General features: G+C 36.8%; 1 protein-coding gene and 1 long non-coding RNA gene across 2 annotated transcripts; one reads left to right on the top strand and one right to left on the bottom strand.

Annotated features, from left to right (window-relative positions):
• The first annotated feature begins 7,285 nt into the window (after nt 1–7,285).
• LOC138886896 (uncharacterized) lies at nt 7,286–7,616 on the top strand. Its single transcript, XR_011405853.1, has 2 exons — nt 7,286–7,320; nt 7,412–7,616. It is a non-coding gene; the product is annotated as an uncharacterized lncRNA (long non-coding RNA).
• Nucleotides 7,617–17,234: 9,618 nt separating this feature from the next.
• LOC104212607 (adenine/guanine permease AZG1) lies at nt 17,235–19,435 on the bottom strand. Its single transcript, XM_009761919.2, has one exon. It carries the CDS (start codon nt 19,187–19,189, stop codon nt 17,447–17,449), a length of 1,743 nt encoding a protein of 580 aa, XP_009760221.1. The 5' UTR covers nt 19,190–19,435; the 3' UTR covers nt 17,235–17,446.
• Nucleotides 19,436–19,706: the final 271 nt, after the last annotated feature.

Genomic DNA, 19,706 nt, shown 5'->3' on the forward strand with positions numbered 1-19,706 from the left:
TACAAGGGTAAATATGGCCTTTTTCCCTATTAAGTATTAGCTATAATTTTTAAATTCATAGTTAAGATTTCGTAGCTATAGATGCATCGTGTTGTAGTGATTTTAAATTTTTTGAACTGTATAACTAGGGAAGTACCCTGCAGGATTCGGCATAATAGTGTTGAAATATTGTTACAAAATTCAACTTTTAGTAGTTTGGGAACGGGGACTAGATGGTTTACGACTTTATTTTCTGTACTCATATTAATATCTATTACTTTCTTTAATTCCTTGCAATTTATGTGTCTTAGTTATGATTAGTAGCCAAAGAAGCAGTTGTTCACCTCAGCTCGTAGGTGTTTTCATCATTAATTTGTTACTCGTTTAGCCTAATGATGTCTCATGATCAGGCCACCTGGCAAGCCAACAGCTTGAATTATATTGTGTTACTTACGTGTTGGGAGACAAACGTCATAATATTGATTCATAATGGGAATTATCCTTTGTTTATTCCTTTTTTTTTCTTCTTTATACAGAAGAATTGACATATCATAACACTAAGCTTTATGATTTATGTGTGTACGTGACTCTGCCACATCAACAACCAACAAAGAATTGATTCTCTCACCAACTTATCTGCCTCTAAGTTGAATGCTCCTCAATTAAATTCTAGTATAACAAAAGAATCTTCATAGACATTGTGGATAATATGGCATAAAAGTTGTTCTTAATCTCTAATTAGAGCTCATAAGATTCTTGCTTACCTTCAACTCCCATTCTTCACCACTCACATGAAAAAAGGAAGGAAAAAAGAAGTGAAAAGTACAATGATAAGAGTATGGTATAAAGATCAAACGTCCATTTGTCATATTCCATGCATTATATTGGCTTTAGAACATAGAAGCCCATTAGGATGGCAAGATGATATGTGTGAAATACAGGTGGACATATGCATGCCTCCAGCTCTTATTTTGATATATTCTATTTTCCCACTTCGTGGGAATAAAAAGTATAAAGAAAAAGAGAAGGTATCAATCAACATATGAAGAGTACAATAAAGAGGCATTAGTTGATTCGAAGAGAGCAATGCAAGTTCAAACTTCAAACTACTAAATTATTGCTGTTTTTTCAGATAAAAAAAAGGAAAAAAAAAAGGATTTGTAGATAGGAGTAATATGGATAAGGCATTAAATGTTAGGATCGAGTAAGCTCAAGGCATGACAATTGTAAGTCACGTCCGCTTCTGCATTAATAACTCTGTATGTAAAGAAGGTATGAGCTGTTGGAATACTGAAGGCAAATCATGATGTGATGAATTACCCCCAGTCCCGTGCAACATAATGAGCTATGTCATGGGCTACAAACTACGTCTAGCTAGCATCCTTAGGTTTTAGTATTTCAACGTACCTGAACCTACCCTTGCTCCTAATACTCCATAATTTAGTTATCCATGGGATTGGATAGAGAGGCAATGCTTATGCATATTCTTTATTGATAGGAAGGAGACAAGAGCGAGGCACCAAACATGTTCTACTTTCCAATTTGATTTTTCTATTCACTTGTACATGTTCTAGCTACCTTCATCCGTCATTAGTCTTTTCAATTTGATTTTTCTATTCACTTGTACATTGTGCTACAACTAGTGTCCCCTTTACTAGGTTGGGAAAAGGCTACCGCGCAACCACTAATGAAAATTAAACAACTTATTTGGTTGGAAAGAAGTTATCTCAAGATTAATTATTTTGGGATTAGTTATTCCACCCTATAATCCCGTGATAACTTATCCCGGGATTAATTAGGAGACAGTTTGGCTTGTTAACCATAAACTACTCGGACTTGGACTAGCATTTTTTCGCCACACTAGGTTGTTTTAATTAATCAATTAGTATTATGGACCAACTTTATTGCACTTACAAGTGCTTAATCTGTTCGCTCTCTCGAGAATTAGCATCACCACAATATTAACAATAGCAGCATCTAGAAATTCCGTTTCAGCAATCCTCAAACACCTCACGTGCTCAAGGTGTATATATGTAAGACTCACGCTTTATGTCATGTTAGTGCTCGTGTCTAATAGGCATATGCTGCACAGAAAAGTGGTCAAGAGGTCAGGGCCTCAATTGAGATGTTTAAATCGAAAATATTGATTAGTTTAGGGAGGCTTTCTATTCCAGCCACAAAAAAAGAATTAAAAAGGATCTAACAGATACGCAATTAAGGCAACTCGACCATTGTAGAATACAAGATTTCGAAAGTTGTCAACTGTCATGTAGGAAGGGTGTATTTTGACATTTAATGAGGAATTTAATTAATTGTGCCGTGATAGTTTAGCCACAACAATTGTGCAAAAAACTAAGCTTCCTGATTTCAAGGACCTAGTTGAAGTAATGAACTAAATGGACCCTCTGTAGATGAGTTTATATTAAATGGGACAGTATGCATTTGAAAATATTAATGGACATAGGCCTACTTCACCAAAAAAAAATGTATTATTTGCACATTATGTCTCTTTACAATTTTGAATTTAAGAAAATGACCTTTTTAGATTTCTTATGTGTAAAAGACAGATCTCTTACGTGTAAAAATAAATCTCCCATGTGTTGAAAAAAGGTAGGGTCATAAAACTAAAAACAAATTTGTAAAGAACCAAATAATTAATTGACCCACCAAAATTTGTATTTCATCCATGCCGGGCCGTTTAAAGGCGGAATCAAAATTTAAAATTTATGGATTTAATTTTTAAAGTTTTCACTATTTAATTTATATATTATGTTTTTAAAAAATCATGAATTTTTACTTGTTATTTACTGTAATCTTAGTAAATTTTTATATATAAATTTACATCTCGCATTGAAAATACTGAATTAAAATAAATCATATGCTATAAGGTTCTTGAGCCATTATAAGGTATGGGAATGCGACTTGCATTTACAACACATCTTCCTCGCAGCTGCTGGAGCTTTCGCTTTTTCACATGGATTTGTTTTTCTTAATAACAACCCCACCACCACCTTTAGCCAGTGCTTTTCTATGGTTTTCTTAATGAAGCTACTTTATTTATTGTAATAAAACATGATTGGTTTTTTCCTCTTTAGAGGTTCTTGTAGGTGGAACCAAATTAATTTAACCAACTTTTCCGTGTCAAATTCAATGTTAATTGGACTTTGTGTGAATATTAAATCAAGAATCTAAAAAATTGTTTAATATTTGTTTAATCAACAAGTGGATCACATTAAACCTTCTGGCTTATTAGAATATGAATAAACTAAAATCAGTTTGAAAGAAAAAGGGGATTTTGTCTTATTTTTGTTAGAAATTGTATAGTTTTCAAAAGTTCAATTTTTCATACTTCCATTCGCCTCATAGTAATGTGAGTGATTTAAGCTATGTATGTAACTTTTTTCCCCCCAGCTTTTTTAATGCTAACTGGTTTGAGTGCTTTGTGCTTTCCTTCCCATTTTACTCTTAAACTTTCATTAGTTGTTCCTACCTCCATGTCGCGATCAACTTTGTCTCTTACCTTTAGTTTAATTGACGAATTTTTAGTCCATAGTTTTTTTCTTGTTGCTATATATATTCCTTAAAAATGTAAAAAACCGATGTAAATATGTTGAGAACATGAGATATAAAAAGAAAAGGGCGAAACAATTAAAGGAAAAGGTATTTTAATCGAATTCTGCAAAAGGTATAATGAAAAAAATAGTCTATTATACATAGGAATATGACCTTCGAAAGATAAAAAATCAATAGCCTGCACAAAACATATAAGTATGAATTTTTCACCTTTTTTTTTTCGGCGAAGAAGCAAATCAGTTTCATATTCATACAAGTGAAGTTTTTGCAGTGTCTTTGTTACATTTAATACTAAATCAATACCTTCCCATACACGAGCAAGTTTAATCATTTTCTCTTAAAAATATACTGTACATTAGAAGAGCTGGCCATTAAAAAAGAATATTAATTTTTTGTTTCGAAAAGATTGATCATTGGATATCTAATAGCTCCATCTGGAAGTGGAGTTATTCATGGTTTGTCACAAAAAAAGGAGGCCCCACATTGAACGTTACATTTGAACTAGATTTTGGTACAAAAGTAAATATCTGAGCCAAAAAAAAAAATACCAAGGAATTACAAAAAAAATACACATGACTTCACATTAACAAAAAATGGCTCATATTTTTAAGTTTTACCCGACCTAGCTCATATTGTACATATTTTGAAAACACTAGCTCTTGCAAATTGAAAATCTGTTCTTACAACCATCGCTTTTAAAAGGTATTGATTTAAATCTGTGTTCTTACAACCATTGCTTTCACTCTCTCTTCTTTTCACATCTTTTATATATGCTTCAAGGAGTCGTCCACCATTACTGCTTCTCCTTCTATGTCACCTGGTTGCAATATAAAAAAATTGAAGAGTAGAAATCCACCATTAAAGTCCATTCAAAGATTTGCTTTCGATAATAGGATTTTTTGAGTTTGTTAGTTGTTTAGATTGAGTATTGTTCCAATTGATTGAAAATATCAAAAGGAGTTCAAAATTTAAATTTGAAGTGATTTGGAGTAGATTTAAGCAAGATTTAAGTTAAATTTCATAAAAGACGCAAGGAAGAAGACAAAGTCAACTTTTTTGTATAATAATGTATATGGGTGTATAAACAAATCTTATACACTATTATACACATTTATACAAACGTATGTAGACAAACTTCTTCCACGATTTTCAGTTGCAATTCTTGTTCAAAATCAGTCCAAATCTCCATTAAATGATTTCAAATTTTATATGCAACCTCCTTATACTATTTCTAACAAGTCTAAATAACACCCACTCCAAATTTCTCACAAAATCAAATTCGGAATTTAAACTCATATATTTAAGCTTGTTAAAAATCTAATTTACACCATCCAAATGGATATGGTTTGTTGAACTAATATTTGAGTCACAGTTACTGATTCGAAAATTAACTTAAAGGCTTGAGCAATCTTTTTAAAAATTAAATAGTAATTTTGAGAACCTATTGGAATTGGACGTTGAATTTTAACCTATTATTTTTAGGCTAATTGATTGTAAATTGAAATATGTGTTATAAAATTAAAAAATACTATTATATAGCCGAGTTGTTTTTAGGTGAAATTTTCCCAAAAAAATTGCTCATTTATCTCATGGATGTCTCTTTCTTAACATATGGTTGACCTTCAATTTACTTTTATCACCTAATTCTCTGACAAAGTACCAAACCACGTTTATTGAGTTACGACATGACGACCCATGATCCAATGTATTATTCCACACAAAGATGGTTACCATATTTCAGCTTGCCCGTTTAGCAACTGCTTAATTATAGAGCTGTTGAAAGGAAACTAGACATTCATATTTTTGCCCGTTTGGGGATTAAAGATCAATTATCTTACTGAACTTTAGTATCTGCAAATATGTTTAACCAAAAATCTGAGTGCTTGGCCAAAGCTAAAAGAGAAATTCGGGTTACTGATAATCAGGAGACAAAAAAATAAAATATTTTTGAGAACAATGGTAGAAGGTAAATAGATAAGTATTTCAATGAATTCTCAATAGTATTCTGTGTCCTTACAAATGATGATATTTCTTCCTTTTATAGATCATTCTAGGTAAAGGAATAAAGCCTCAGCTTTAATGATATAATCATGAGCAATAAATGACATTAAATAAGCCGTTATACAATCATTCCTATTAAATACCAACTTTATAACGTATCAGACATTTAATAATGAATTTGGACTCCTTTCTGTCATCTGATCCTTGCTTTCAATGCCTTCTAATCCGTTGGCTGTAAATAATTTAAATTGGTACGAGACTCGTATCTATACGTCGTCTCGTGCTTATTTAAATTCTTCTTCCCGTGGCTGTTTTCACCGTGCCTCTTAGTCAATTGCTGTTCTTTGACCATTCAACTAATCCACGTGTCATGCCACATCATTTTTAATATAAATTCAGTTTTTTTCCAATACAGATAGTCCCCCCACTTTCCATTTTTTTATCAATTAAATAATTGGGAAGTGGATCTTCATGTAAAAAGAACTTTTGCCACAATTAATGCTCATGACAGTACTAACGTCTCAGCAGTCTTTTCCATTTAATGTTCTGTCCATGTGTCATTTTATAATTGATTCCGCTATTCATACCCTTCTTCGAGACTTCTTCATTCTCACTATTTACGAAGTGATAGCTGCCTTTATTATAGGCTTTTCATCATTATACTTAAAAAGTTGACGGTTCCCATTTTACACATAACTTTGTCTTCCTTTGTCTTCTTCACAAATCTTCAGCACATATTTTCTTCTTAACAATGTCTTCTTCAAACCCTAACCGTAAAAAAGTTCCAATTCTAGATCAGTTCCCCAACGCCCCTGTTAGACACAGAAGAGGCGGAAGAAGTAGGCCTCGAACAGGGTTAGAATCTACGCGAGGCGGTTCCTCTGGTTCTTCTTCAAGGAATTTTATCCCAAAAGCCCCTTCTTCTAAAAGTAGGGAAATTCTTGATACTTCTCAAGAACCCTCAGTTGATGATATAGTTCCCGGCGATTTGTCTTTTGAAAGTGACAAAACGTCTCTTCAAAAACAAATTAAAAATTTAGAAAGAGCCGATACTTACCCAACATTAGTAACCGAGCTTACAATCCCCACCATAAGAAGAGATTGTAACTGGAAGGATAGTCTCCGAATGTCAATTCCTTCCCCAAATCAAAGAATTTCCTCTTTTAGAAATGGGTATTCTTCTGTTTACACTTACCCCTTCACTTTAGGTTTTAATCCTCCGATTGACCCAGTTATTCTCGATTTTTGTCGTTTCTTTACCATTTGTTTGGCCCAAATTGGTCCATTGGTGTGGAGAACAGTGGCTTGTTTGAGATATTTATCATCCAAGGCCAATGTCAATTTCACCTTTTCTCATCTCATTCATCTATACCATCCCAACTTAATACGCCATGGGGTTTTCACCTTAACTGCAAGGAGCAAAAAAGTTTTGGTAAACCCTGAGGATGACAAAGATCGTGGATGGTATATCCGTTACGTTGCTGTCCGTACAGTGGATTTGATTGGCGAAACAAATATTCCCTTTCCTGAGAAGTGGAATTTTGAACGTAAGTTTCCTCTTATTTACCGTACCTACTTTTGAGAATTTCAAAAGAATGTTGTTTTTAACCTCGTCCCTTCTTGGTTTTTTGTAGCAACCATGGGAGATGTGGAACCTATTCCCAACTTTCGTGGTTGGGTAGACTCACTTTTGAAGATTGCTACTAGGGAGCAGAGAACTTGGAAATCAATTTTTTTCTTTACATGGCTGGAAAGTCAAAACACATGGTATCCCCCCCTTTTTTTAATTTTTTTTTTTATTTTACATGTTAAGCACTTTTTCCTCAACTTTAATCATGTATATCCATTCTTTAATCAGGATTTGGCATTAGAGGAATGACAGCTGAAGTAGCTATGGCCATTCGCATGTCTGCGAATGCTGCTCTGGATTTAGATAAGGCTCGAGCCTTGCTGCCTAAAAGAAAAGCTACAAAGGAAAGTTCTGAAGAAGAAGAGGAGGGTACCTCCCTAATTACCAGGCCAAGGGCCAGGAGACGAATAATCATTGATAATGAAATTGAAAACACTCCTGCTCGTACCTCCACCACCGAGCCTGTTTTGATTCAATCTGATGAGGATGCCGAACCAAGAGATAATAATGAGTCAATTCAGCACCTTTTTTATAGTGGTTTCGGGAGTGGCGAGCTCGGACCTGTTTTTGATGAAGCTCTTCTTTCCTCATTTGTTCCTATTTCCTCCATTCCTCTGCCTGCCGTTAGTGTTTCTTTACCATCTTTAACAACTTCCGTTTGTTTGCCAATTTCTACTGCTCCTATATCTGTTCCCTTGGCTGCTTCAACCGCACTTGCTTCTGCTCCGGTGTTGGTTTCTACATCTTTTCCCTCCATTCCTTCCATTCCCTCCGCTGCTCCTCTTCCCTCTGTTCATCATACAGAGACAGGTTCTAGCAGCGGAAATATGACAATGAGAAGTGTTACTTTGGAGGTTCCTGCCAATCATAGCCTCCTGAGGAAGACCGGCAGAGCCGATGTTTGGCTCGAACCTCTAATTGGAGATATCGAGAAGAAGAAGATGGAGAGCCATAGCTGCTTAACTTTGATGAACGACGTAGTTCATTCTACTTTGAAGGTATTTCTACCAACAAGTTTTTTTCTTTTTTTTTTAAATTATCTTCAATTTCTCATTTCCATGACTTACCTCTGTAGGCTAACCTTATTAGCACGGAATTAATGAGAAGAATTTCCTTACTGGAAAGAAAAGCTCGTGAGTCTGAAAAGTCTGTCCACGAGGCTGAGGAAATAGCTAGGGGAGCCCAACTTGAAGCAACCAACTGGAAGGAACAGTTCGAAAATGCTCAAGGGACTATAGAAGAGTTGCAAGAAGATAAAAACCTCCTAGAGCAGCAAAACCGTGGTTTAACTTCTGAACTGGCAACAGTCAAAGCCTCATCAAGCCAATTGAAAAGAGACAAAGAGCTTTTGGAATGCTCTTTGTCAGAACAATTATCCAGAGCTAGTGAAGAAGTTAGAGAGCTGAAGGCACTTTTGGCTAAAAAGGAAGAATATGCAGGAGAGTTAGTGCAAAGCTTGACTCAAGCTCAGGCTGACTTACAGACTTCTTCTGACGAGATTCAAGCCTTGAAGAGTTCTCATGCTTCTCTTGAAGCTTCCCTTGATTCCCATTTAGCTGAAAATCAAATTTTAAAAAACGATCTTGCTATGTGGGAAAAGGAATATGGACTTCTAGAGGAAAATTTTAACATAGAAGTGAGTTGGGCTTTTCTGAATTCTCGTCGTGATGCTTTGACGGAAGCTGCTCAAGAGGGTTTTGACTTGCAGTCTGAACTGGCCAAAGTCATAGATACCATCGAGAAAAGCCAACAGTCTACTGATACTCCTTCTCCTGCCCTTGAAGTTCCTGAAAATGTTGCTATTCCAGCTTCAGAGGGTGAAACTTCTACAACCCAGTCTGTGGAAGTTGAAGCTTCCGTGACAACCCCCTCAATTGAATGATGGTTTTATCCCTTAGTTTTTTTAAAGGATTTTTGGTGAAAGTCCCCAGTTATCATAATGGGGCACTTGTATAAACTTTTATTGACTAAGTTTCTACTTAGTCTTTTTAATTATATCAAGAAGTTTTATTAGTACTTCAATGTGTTCTACTCTTGCCTTTTCTTTACTTATTTAGGACTTATAGAATAGTTTAGCATTTTTATCCTTTGAAAATGCTTTATGATTCTTCCCATGACTTATTGACATGAGGCTTATAAAAGAGGGCCCTTTTATTTTATCGACACTTAATGAAGAAGACGTCTCAACTTCATAATGGTGTTAAAATACGATGAAAGTAATAGGAAAACACACGTTTTGTATGAAACAACTTTGGCAAGTTTTCATTCATAAACTTTTAACAAGTGTTTGACTGTTACATGTATTACAATACATCTACAACTTTTCTCGTAACTGTTTTTCTTGTAACAGATTTGTAAATAACATAAACTAAACAAGGTTTTTTTTTATAACCTGTTTCAGTACATAGTCATGACCCTATCTTTATATGTTAAGAAGGGTTTGAGAGGTGACTTTGTTTATGAGTTTGAGAGATGACTCTGTTGTTCTCATGAATGCTGAAGACTTCGTAACTTCTTCTCAACACTTGCTTCTTTGTGGCCGATTTTTATTCGATACTCGTATCTGTTTCTTTGCACCTATCTGTGTATAATATGTAGTCCCCCAAGTGTTTGAGCGGTGAAGTATGAAGCCTCGAGCACTTGTTTATTTCTTTTACTTTGGCCCTTTTCCTGAAACAGAAAGATATACGGGACTCGACGGTGTGATTATAGATGAAGACTGCCTAACTCGTGTGTATTTCCATCAGATTAATTGTAACCCTGGGCTAGGAATTTAAGCATACTCCATTTTGCCTTGCAGGTTGTGACTCATCATTTGGCACGAGTTAGGATATTTAGCCCTAGCATCTAAAATCGTTAGTAAAATATTAATAAACCAAGAGAAGAATTTTTACATGATGATACCTGACCGTAGGTACTTTCTTAAAAGTAATATCTTTTTAAGTGGACAGCATTCCAATGTGAGGGTAAAACTTTACCATCCATTGTTTCCAACTGGTATGCTCCTTTTCCCGCAATGCCACGAACTTTGTATGGTCCTTCCCATGTTGGACTTAGCTTTCCTGAGTTAACAGCTTTTGTAGATTGGAACACCTTTTTAAGCACGAAGTCCCCAATTTTGAAAAATCTGAGGCGTGCTTTCCTATTGTAATATCGTTCTATTACTTGCTTTTGTGTTGCCATCCTTATCAAAGCAGATTCTCTTCTTCTTTCAAGTAAATCTAGGCTAACCCGCATCTCTTCATTATTGGATTCCTCCGTTGCCTGATCGTACCGTGTGCTTGGCTCACCTATTTCAACTGGTATTAAGGCTTCCGTACCATAAACCATCGAAAATGGTGTTTCTCCAGTGCCTGTTTTGGTCGTTGTACGATAAGCCCATAGTACTCCGGGTAACACCTCAGGCCAATTACCTTTTGAATCTTGTAACCTCTTTTTCAAGTTATTGATAATAACTTTGTTAGTTGATTCCGCTTGTCCATTCCCCACTGGATGATATGGCGTAGATGTTATTCTTTTGATCTGCCAACTTTGAAGAAATTCTGTAACTTGTGCTCCAATGAATTGTGGTTCATTGTCACATACGATCTCCTTTGGTACTCCAAAGCGACATATTATATTTCGCCATATGAAGTCTTTAACTTCTTTTTCTCGTACCTGTTTAAATGCCCCTGCTTCTACCCATTTAGTGAAATAATCTGTAAGTACAAGTAGAAATTTTACCTGACCTTTTGCTTGTGGAAGTGGACCTACGATATCCATTCCCCATTTCATAAAGGGCCAAGGGGCTAAAACAGGATGTAGTAACTCAGCTGGTCTGTGCATATTATTGCCGTACCTTTGACATTTATCACATTTGGACACGAAACTGGTTGCCTCTTCTTCCATCTTAGGCCAATAATATCCTGTGCGAATTAACGTTCTTACCAGTGACCGTCCTCCTGCGTGATTCCCACAATGTCCTTCATGTACTTCTCTCATGACATATTCGGTTTGAGAAGGGCCGAGACACCTTGCTAGTGGTCCGCCGAACATCTTTCGATAAAGATTACCTTGATATAAACAATATCGTGCAGCTTTTTTGCGAAGCGCGTAAGCCTTTCCTTTGTCATTAGGCACGGTTCCGTGCTGTAAAAAGGCAACAATTTCATTTCTCCAATCCCATGTTAGATGATTAAAATTTACCTCGTTTTTGTCAGGTTCAAGAACGGAATGAAATAGATGTATGACTGAAGCATCTGTATTGTTTGCCACGTCTGCTGCGGATGCAAGGTTTGCTAAAGCATCTGCCTCTACATTCTCATCTCTTGGGACTTGCACTACTTTCCAAGTTTGGAATTGCTTTACTAACTCCCGTACCTTTGCGAGGTATTCTTGCATTCGTGACTCTCTGGCTGTGTAAGTCCCCAGCATCTGATTAACCACGAGTTGAGAATCACTCTTGATTATAATCTGTGTTATGCCGAGTTCTCGTGCCAATTCTAAACCTGCAATTACAGCTTCATATTCTGCTTCATTGTTAGTTATAGAATGACATTTTATAGCCTGTCTAATGGTCTCACCCGCAGGTGGTACGAGGACTATTCCTAAGCCTGCCCCTTTTACATTAGATGAACCGTCAGTGTATAAAACCCAAGTCCCCGGGTTCGCACCATTAAAAACTAATAATTCTTTTTCTGCTTCTAAATGCATCCCCTGGCTAAAATCAGCCACGAAATCAGCTAGTACTTGAGACTTTATAGCGGTCCTGGGTTGATAAATAACTTCATATTCACTTAGTTCTATAGCCCATTTTGCTAATCTTCCTGAAAGTTCATGTTTATGCAAAATATTTCGAAGCGGAAAAGCAGTAACTACAACAATGGGATGACATTGAAAATAAGGTCTTAACTTTCTAGATGCCATGACCAAAGCTAATGCTAATTTTTCTAACTGTGGGTATCGTGTCTCAGCTTCCAATAAGGACTTACTTACGTAATAAATAGGAGATTGTTTACCTTGGTCCTCGCGACTAAAACAACACTTACCGCGACTTCAGATACGACCAGATAAATGAGAAGTTTTTCTCCTACCTTCGATTTTGCCAACAACGGTGGTTTTGACAAATAAGTTTTCAAATTTCTAAGGGCTTGCTGACAATCTTCATTCCATTCAAAATGATCTTGCTTTTTAAGTGCAGAGAAAAACTTAAAACACCTTTCTGAGGATTTGGAAATAAATCTCCCCAAAGCTGCAATTCTTCCCGTTAATCGTTGTACTTCCTTTTTATTAGTAAGGATATCCGGGATTTCTTCTATTGCTTTGATCTGAGAAGGATTCACTTCAATACCACGGTTAGAAACAAGAAAACCCAAAAACTTACCTGATGCAACTCCAAATGCACATTTTTCTGGGTTGAGTTTCATATTAAATTTTCGCAAAATTTCAAAAGTAATAGATAGATGAGAAATATGATCATGAGATTGCTGGGTTTTGACGAGCATATCGTCTATATATACCTCCATTGTTTTCCCTAAATGTTCTTGGAACATTTTGGTGACCAACCTTTGATAGGTTGCCCCAGCATTTTTGAGACCAAAGGGCATTACTTTATAACAATAAGTCCCCCTGTCTGTGATGAAAGAAGTTTTTTCTTCATCACCAGGATCCATTTTGATTTGATTATATCCTGAGTATGCATCTAAAAAACTTAAAAGTTCATGACATGCGGTCGCATCAATTAGTTGATCTATATGTGGTAAGGGAAAGGAATCTTTTGGACAGGCTTTATTTAAATCAGTATAATCTACACAAACACACCACTTACCATTTTTCTTGGGTACAACCACCGTATTAGCTAACCAAGTAGGATATTTTACCTCACGGATTGATCCGATTTTTAATAATTTTTGGACTTCATCCTGAATCACCTGGTTCTTGAAAGCACCTTGTTTCCGTTTCTTTTGCTTTATTGGTGTGAAAGAAGGGTCCTCGTTGAGTTTGTGAGTCATCACATTTGGTGGTATCCCTGTCATATCAGCGTGGGACCAAGCAAAGCAATCTAAGTTAGCTTTTAAAAATTCGATTATCATACCTCGCATGTTCGTGTTTAAATTAGCCCCGATATAAACCTTCCGTTCAGGCTGTTGATCAAATAACATCACTGCATCAAGCTCTTCAATCGTCGTTTTGATGCTTTCATTCTCTTCAGGTTCTTGAATTGTGTCAGGCCTTGAGTCCAAATCTGTTTTCTCTTGTTCAGTTGAAGTTTGATCTTTTTTACTTTCAACTGTTTCCTGTAATTGCTATTTTGCTTTATTTACGGCGCTCGTACTTGTTACAGCGTTGACATTTCTGGCCATCTGCTGATCCCCACGAATTTGACAAATTCCCCATGGTGATGGGAATTTGATAACCTGATGCAGGGTTGATGGGACAACATCCATATCGTGTATCCATGGCCTTCCCATGATCATATTGTAGGCCATTTCCATATCAACTACCTGAAATTTAGTTTCCTTCACAACACCCATAGCAAAAGTTGTTAGTATTACCTCACCTTTTGTTACTACACTTGAATTGTCGAAGCCTGACAAGGTGTGCGCCTTGGGTAACATTTTGTCTTCAGCTTGCATTTCCCGCAGTACCCTTAGTAATATAATATTTACAGAACTTCCTGGATCAATCAAAACTCGCTTTACATTAGTATCATATACAAGTAAAGATATTACCAGTGCATCATTATGTGGAGTTGTCACTCCTTCGTTATCTGCGTCATCGAACGAAATGCTTTCATTGTCAAGGACCTGCCGCACCCGTTTCCCGTGTGTAATCGTTACCTTAGAAACCTTGTTGGAAGCTGTGTAAGTTATGCCATGAATATCTTCTCCCCCGCTTATGACATTCACTGTCCTCTTGGGTGAAGGAGGTTGTGGTGGTTCTTGTCTGTTTTTCATATAAGCTTGTTTTCCTTTCTCACTAAATAACTCAGTGAGGTATCCTTGCTTCAATAAATGATCTACTTCACTTTGCAGGAATCTGCATTCTGAAGTTTTGTGCCCGTGATCGTTGTGAAATTCGCACCAATGATCCGGATTGCGTCTACTTGGATTTGACCGCATTTCTTTCGGCCACCGTACCTTATCTCCCATGCTTCTTAAAACAGCTACGAGCTCGGAGGTAGAGACGTTAAAATTATATCCACCGAATCGTGCCTTTAAACTTCTGTCATCATCACGTGATTCTTGTCTATTCCGATCATTCCTGAACTTTGAAGAAGAGCCAGAATCCCGATTCCTTGACTTTTGATCGTATTGCTGGTTATCTTGCTTCGACCGTGGGTCCTTTCCTGCGGGTCCCATATATGGATCGTACCTGTTTTTACCTGATCTTTTTTCGGAATCTGACCTTCGGGTACCGCCCCTTTCTTCATGATGGAGCTTAGGTACGGTATCTTCTTCGATTCGCAGCTTCGTGCTATACCTGTTGTAAACATCATTCCATGTAGTTGCAGGAAATTCTCTAAGACTTTCTTTGAGTCGTCTCGTGGCTTCAGAACTTTTGTCATTTAAATTACTTGCAAAAGCTATAGCAGCCCAATTGTCTGGCACACGAGGTAGAGTCATTCTTTCACGTTGGAATCTATCAACGAAGTTTCTAAGCAACTCCGAATCCCCTTGTTTGATTTTGAAAATATCTTCCATCCTTTTCTCAACTTTTTGTGCTCCCGAATGTGCTTTAATAAAAGAATCTGCAAGCTCAGCAAAAGAATTAATAGAATTTTCAGATAAAAGAGAATACCAGGTTAATGCACCCTTGGTGAGTGTTTCTCCAAATTTCTTGACCAATACTGATTCAATTTCTTGTTTGGTCAAGTCGTTGCCTTTCACGCCGGTTGTAAATGCAGTCACGTGGTCACGTGGGTCTGTAGTACCATCATATTTCGGGATGTCATGCATTTTGAATTTTTTCGGAATTGGAAGGGGAGCAGCACTAGGCTTCCATGGCTGTTGTGAGTATTTGTCCATGTCTACTCCTTTTATTACAGGTGGAACTCCAGGGATTTGTTCTATTCGCTCATTTTGTTCCTTCAGCTGTTTCTGCAAGGTTAGTACTAAATTTTGCAAATATGAATTATTTAAATTACCTGGTCCCCCTTCTTGTGGTTCACTGGGGGTTGCTCCGTTTCCAGAATTATCAAGACCAGAACGGGGGTTCTCCAATGTATTATTATTAGGAGTCGGTGTAGGTGGCGCAGCAGGCAATCGACTAACAAGTGCCTGAAGAGCTTTGCCGACTTGTGCATCGATTAGCTTTTGCAAAGCTTCAGTTGTAACTCCTTCAAAATGTTCAGATTGTTCTTGTTGATCAGCACGGGATTCAGTAACAGGAGTGCCTTCACGAGATTGACGTGGTGAATTTAAAGGAGAGGAACCACGATATCTTGATTTTGATGTATTTGATTCTCACGGTTTCCCAATGTGTTGTTACTGTTGTTATCGGCGTTATTGTTTGACATGGTGACGATAATAGATAAGATATAGCTTAAAAGGAAAGATTATCAGATTTCCGGTAACGGAACCAATTTGTTTAACCAAAAATCTGAGTCCTTGGTCAAAGCTAAAAGAGAAATTCGGGTTACTGATAATCAGGAGACAAAAAATAAAATACTTTTGAGAACAATGGTAGAAGGTAAATAGATAAGTATTTCAATGAATTCTCAATAGTATTCCGTGTCCTTACAAATGATGATACTTCTTCCTTTTATAGATCATTCTAGGTAAAGGAATAAAGCCTCAGCTTTAATGATATAATCATGAGCAATAAATGACATTAAATAAGCCGTTATACAATCATTCCTATTAAATACCAACTTTATAACGTATCAGACATTTAATAATGAATTTGGACTCCTTTCTGTCATCTGATCCTTGCTTTCAATGCCTTCTAATCCGTTGGCTGTAAATAATTTAAATTGGTACGAGACTCGTATCTATACGTCGTCTCGTGCTTATTTAAATTCTTCTTCCCGTGGCTGTTTTCACCGTGCCTCTTAGTCAATTGCTGTTCTTTGACCATTCAACTAATCCACGTGTCATGCCACATCATTTTTAATATAAATTCAGTTTTTTTCCAATACAAAATACTAATTTGATTATGAGAATTTGCAAATACTAAATTATAATGTTTAAACTTTAAATGAAATGTTGAAATATTGATTTGAATGTATACAAGTGAATACTTATTTCCACTCACAAATCATCAATTATCACTAACTTCTTCTAAATAAAGTTTAAATTCAAACACAACTGTAACTTCAACCAACTATTTTTTTTTTCGACTTCAAAGAAATACCATAGAGTGGAAATATGTTTTGTTCATTGTCGAATTTGCAAAGAATGAGTGTTCAAATAAATTTAAAAGTAATTAGTGGAGTCATTTTTAACTCTTTTTCACACCTTTATAATATATTTTATACATTCAATATAAGACATTTTATATCTCAAACACTTAAGATCCAATCGTTATGTTTAGAGTTTAGACCTTCTAGTAAATACTAATTAAAAGTCAAATGTTCGCACATGGCATAGCAAAATTATATGGTGAATACATGTGAGTACTCAATCATATCCCGTCTTTCAGGTCAATTGATCTGATGTTCTAAGTTGGATCAAAAGATATCCAGTAGTACGTAATTTCTAATATAATATCCAGAGGAATCATACCTTCCTTTCTCATTTATTTTTTTTCTTTCATCGGGTTTAAAAAATTTGCATAGGTAATTATAAAAATATTAGATAAATATTGAGTGAGCAACCACTAGTCCACTACTAAACTTATTTTTCCTCGTTTTTTAGAATTTTTATCGTCGAACATCCATGATTTTAAAATCCTAAATTCGCCACTATAACCAATGTAAACCGTATTTTAAATAAAGAATATGCAAAAACAAAAATCTCATCCTTATAACACTATGGTACATATTTAACCATCGAATCACAACTCATGTCTTGTCAATAAGGAGGTTTCAAATATAATGTTCCCAAAGTCGAGAAATGATCGATGACATTGATTACCAACTTTACAAAGGTATTTTCCTATTAATGGAGTGGTAAATTCCTGTAAAATGTTTACACATTGAATCTTTAAAAAATTCTTCTATCTATTCTAAAAATTGAAATAGAAATTCGGCCACTCTAAAAACCACTACCATACAAAAGGAAACTGCAAAAAGACAATATATAAGTCATCTCTAATCAATCAACTCAAATATGCTTTACACAATTAAATATTTCTAATCTCTTTAACCCCATTATCCAAAACAGCGATATTACTTCTCGACCCCTTAATTATCCCAAATTTCCTCAACAATCCCACACACCAATCCCCCAAATTTAAAACAATGTAAGTCCCAATTCCGCCGATCAAGCCATACGCAATTGAATAAGTTAACGGCGTCAAAATCAACGTCACAAACGCCGGTATTGCTTGCCTCATGTCATCCCACTCCACTTCTACCACAGACTTCATCATCATCACTCCCACTACTATTAACGGCGGCCCAACAGCCCACGCCGGTATCGAAGCTAATAACGGCGTGAAAAAAAACGCCAGAAAAAAATATCCCGCCGCCGTTAACGCCGTCATCCCTGTTCTACCACCTTCCTTTATACCCGTTGACGATTCAATAAACGTCGTTACCGGTGACGTCCCTAACAGTGAACCTATAACGATCGATGATGCGTCCGACAAGAAGGCAAAATATTGTCCCTCGAAATTTCCGTTTTCGTCGGCGAAACCGGCGAAGTGCGCCATTGAATACAGAGTTCCGGTGGTAGACAATATATCTACATATAAGAAAGTTATCAAAGCTTCCCAGAAATGACCTTTACCTATGCCTTTAAAACTCAAAGCCCCAGCTGTGCTCTCAATTTTGTGAACATCAACGACTTGTTTGAAATATTCGTACGCGGAATTCCCCGCCGGAGTATTTGGAAAAACGGTGACTTTTGTGTTTCTGAACCACGAAATCGCTGTGACAAAGATGATGCCATAAATCATTGCACCTTTAATGTTTTTAGACAAACAATAAGATATTATGACAAATCCAACTATACCGAGCCAAAGCGTTGGACTCTCCATGCGATCATGCAAACATAATATATCACCGGAAACGGAGCCCCCAGGGATGAGAGTCATGGTGCCGTTTACGGCGGCCATTACCGGAGCTACTCCTGCCCGAGATGACCGCGGGCAGCCTGCAAGTGTGACGAGTGTTGATGGGCTGTATCCAACGAGTCCAATACCCTGGTTGTTCTGTAGCCCAATGAAAGCGAGGAAAAGCCCAATGCCGGCGCCGGAGGAGATTCGGACTGGTTTAGGAATCAGTTTAGCTAACTTTGCACGTAAACCGATAGCTGAAATGAGTATAAATAAAATTCCTTCGATGAAAACTGCGGCTAATGCGCTTTGATAGGAAACATTTCCCGAACCATGAAACCCAACAACCGTGTACGCGAAGTAAGCATTAATGCCCATTCCAGGAGCTAACGCTAACGGCAAATTCGCAAATACTCCCATAATTAGACACCCCATGAGAGAAGAAGCCACAGTTGCTACAATCAAATCTTTCCGGGTTCTATCAAGGCAGGCGGAATAACCCGGGTTAACGGGTTCAAATTTACAGGAAGCATCAGGAGTTATGAGTTGGAGATTATGGTTACCGGTGCAGTTATTCGGCGAGACAGTGGGATCGGAGCATAACTGAATACAGTCAGAAACAGAACAAGTACCGCCGGAATCAGAGAGAATAGAAGCGTTAACGGCTAAGATATACGCCATAGTAAGGAACGTTGTGGTGCCAGCACGAAGCTCAGTGGTGAAGGTGGTGTTACGTTGCTTCAGCTTGAAACGCTTGCCCACTCGGCTTTCTGCCATGTAATCATTGAGACGGGTCAACGGAGATTGTCTGCCGCTCGACGGCGGCGGTGGAAGAGGTGGCTGTGGTGTCCCAGACTCCACGTCCATGGGGGTCTGAAAGTTTTTGCGAGTGTGAAAAGAAAGGTGGAGTTATGGGGCTTCAACTTTTTTTAGATCAAAAGGCAGGCCACCCCTTTATATATGACGATGACACGTTTTTACAAGACTTTTATAATATTCTAATCATTCAATTAATGGGAATATTTTCTGGATTATTATGTTTTAAGTTTATAGTATAAAATTCTGTTAGAGGTTACAGCTTGTTTTCAGGGAAGAGGAGGAGAAGTCCGAGTTGGGAATAAAAGAGTTAGAGAGGGATTCGGCTGCAGATGGAAGAGGTGGGGTATCTTGCTTTAGTGTAAAAGAATCTCAAGGTTTTTTTTTTTTTTTTAAAAGTCAAAACATGGAAATTAGAAATATGCTTGGATTTACTCGATCCTGAAAACCATTAATGCTTCTTTGAGAAAAATAAAAGAAAACAATTTAATAATTTTCAAGTACTGAATTTATGAATCAATTTCTGTGAAACTGAAAAAATTTGTCGTAGACGGATCTTACAAAAAGT

This window comes from Nicotiana sylvestris, chromosome 3, assembly GCF_000393655.2.
Source record: "Nicotiana sylvestris chromosome 3, ASM39365v2, whole genome shotgun sequence".
In the NCBI taxonomy this organism is placed as follows: domain Eukaryota; kingdom Viridiplantae; phylum Streptophyta; class Magnoliopsida; order Solanales; family Solanaceae; genus Nicotiana; species Nicotiana sylvestris.

Bases quoted from the DNA above. Each gene is read 5' to 3' on its own strand.
- LOC104212607 (XM_009761919.2), bottom strand. From the start codon at position 19,189: ATGGACGTGGAGTCTGGGACACCACAGCCACCTCTTCCACCGCCGCCG.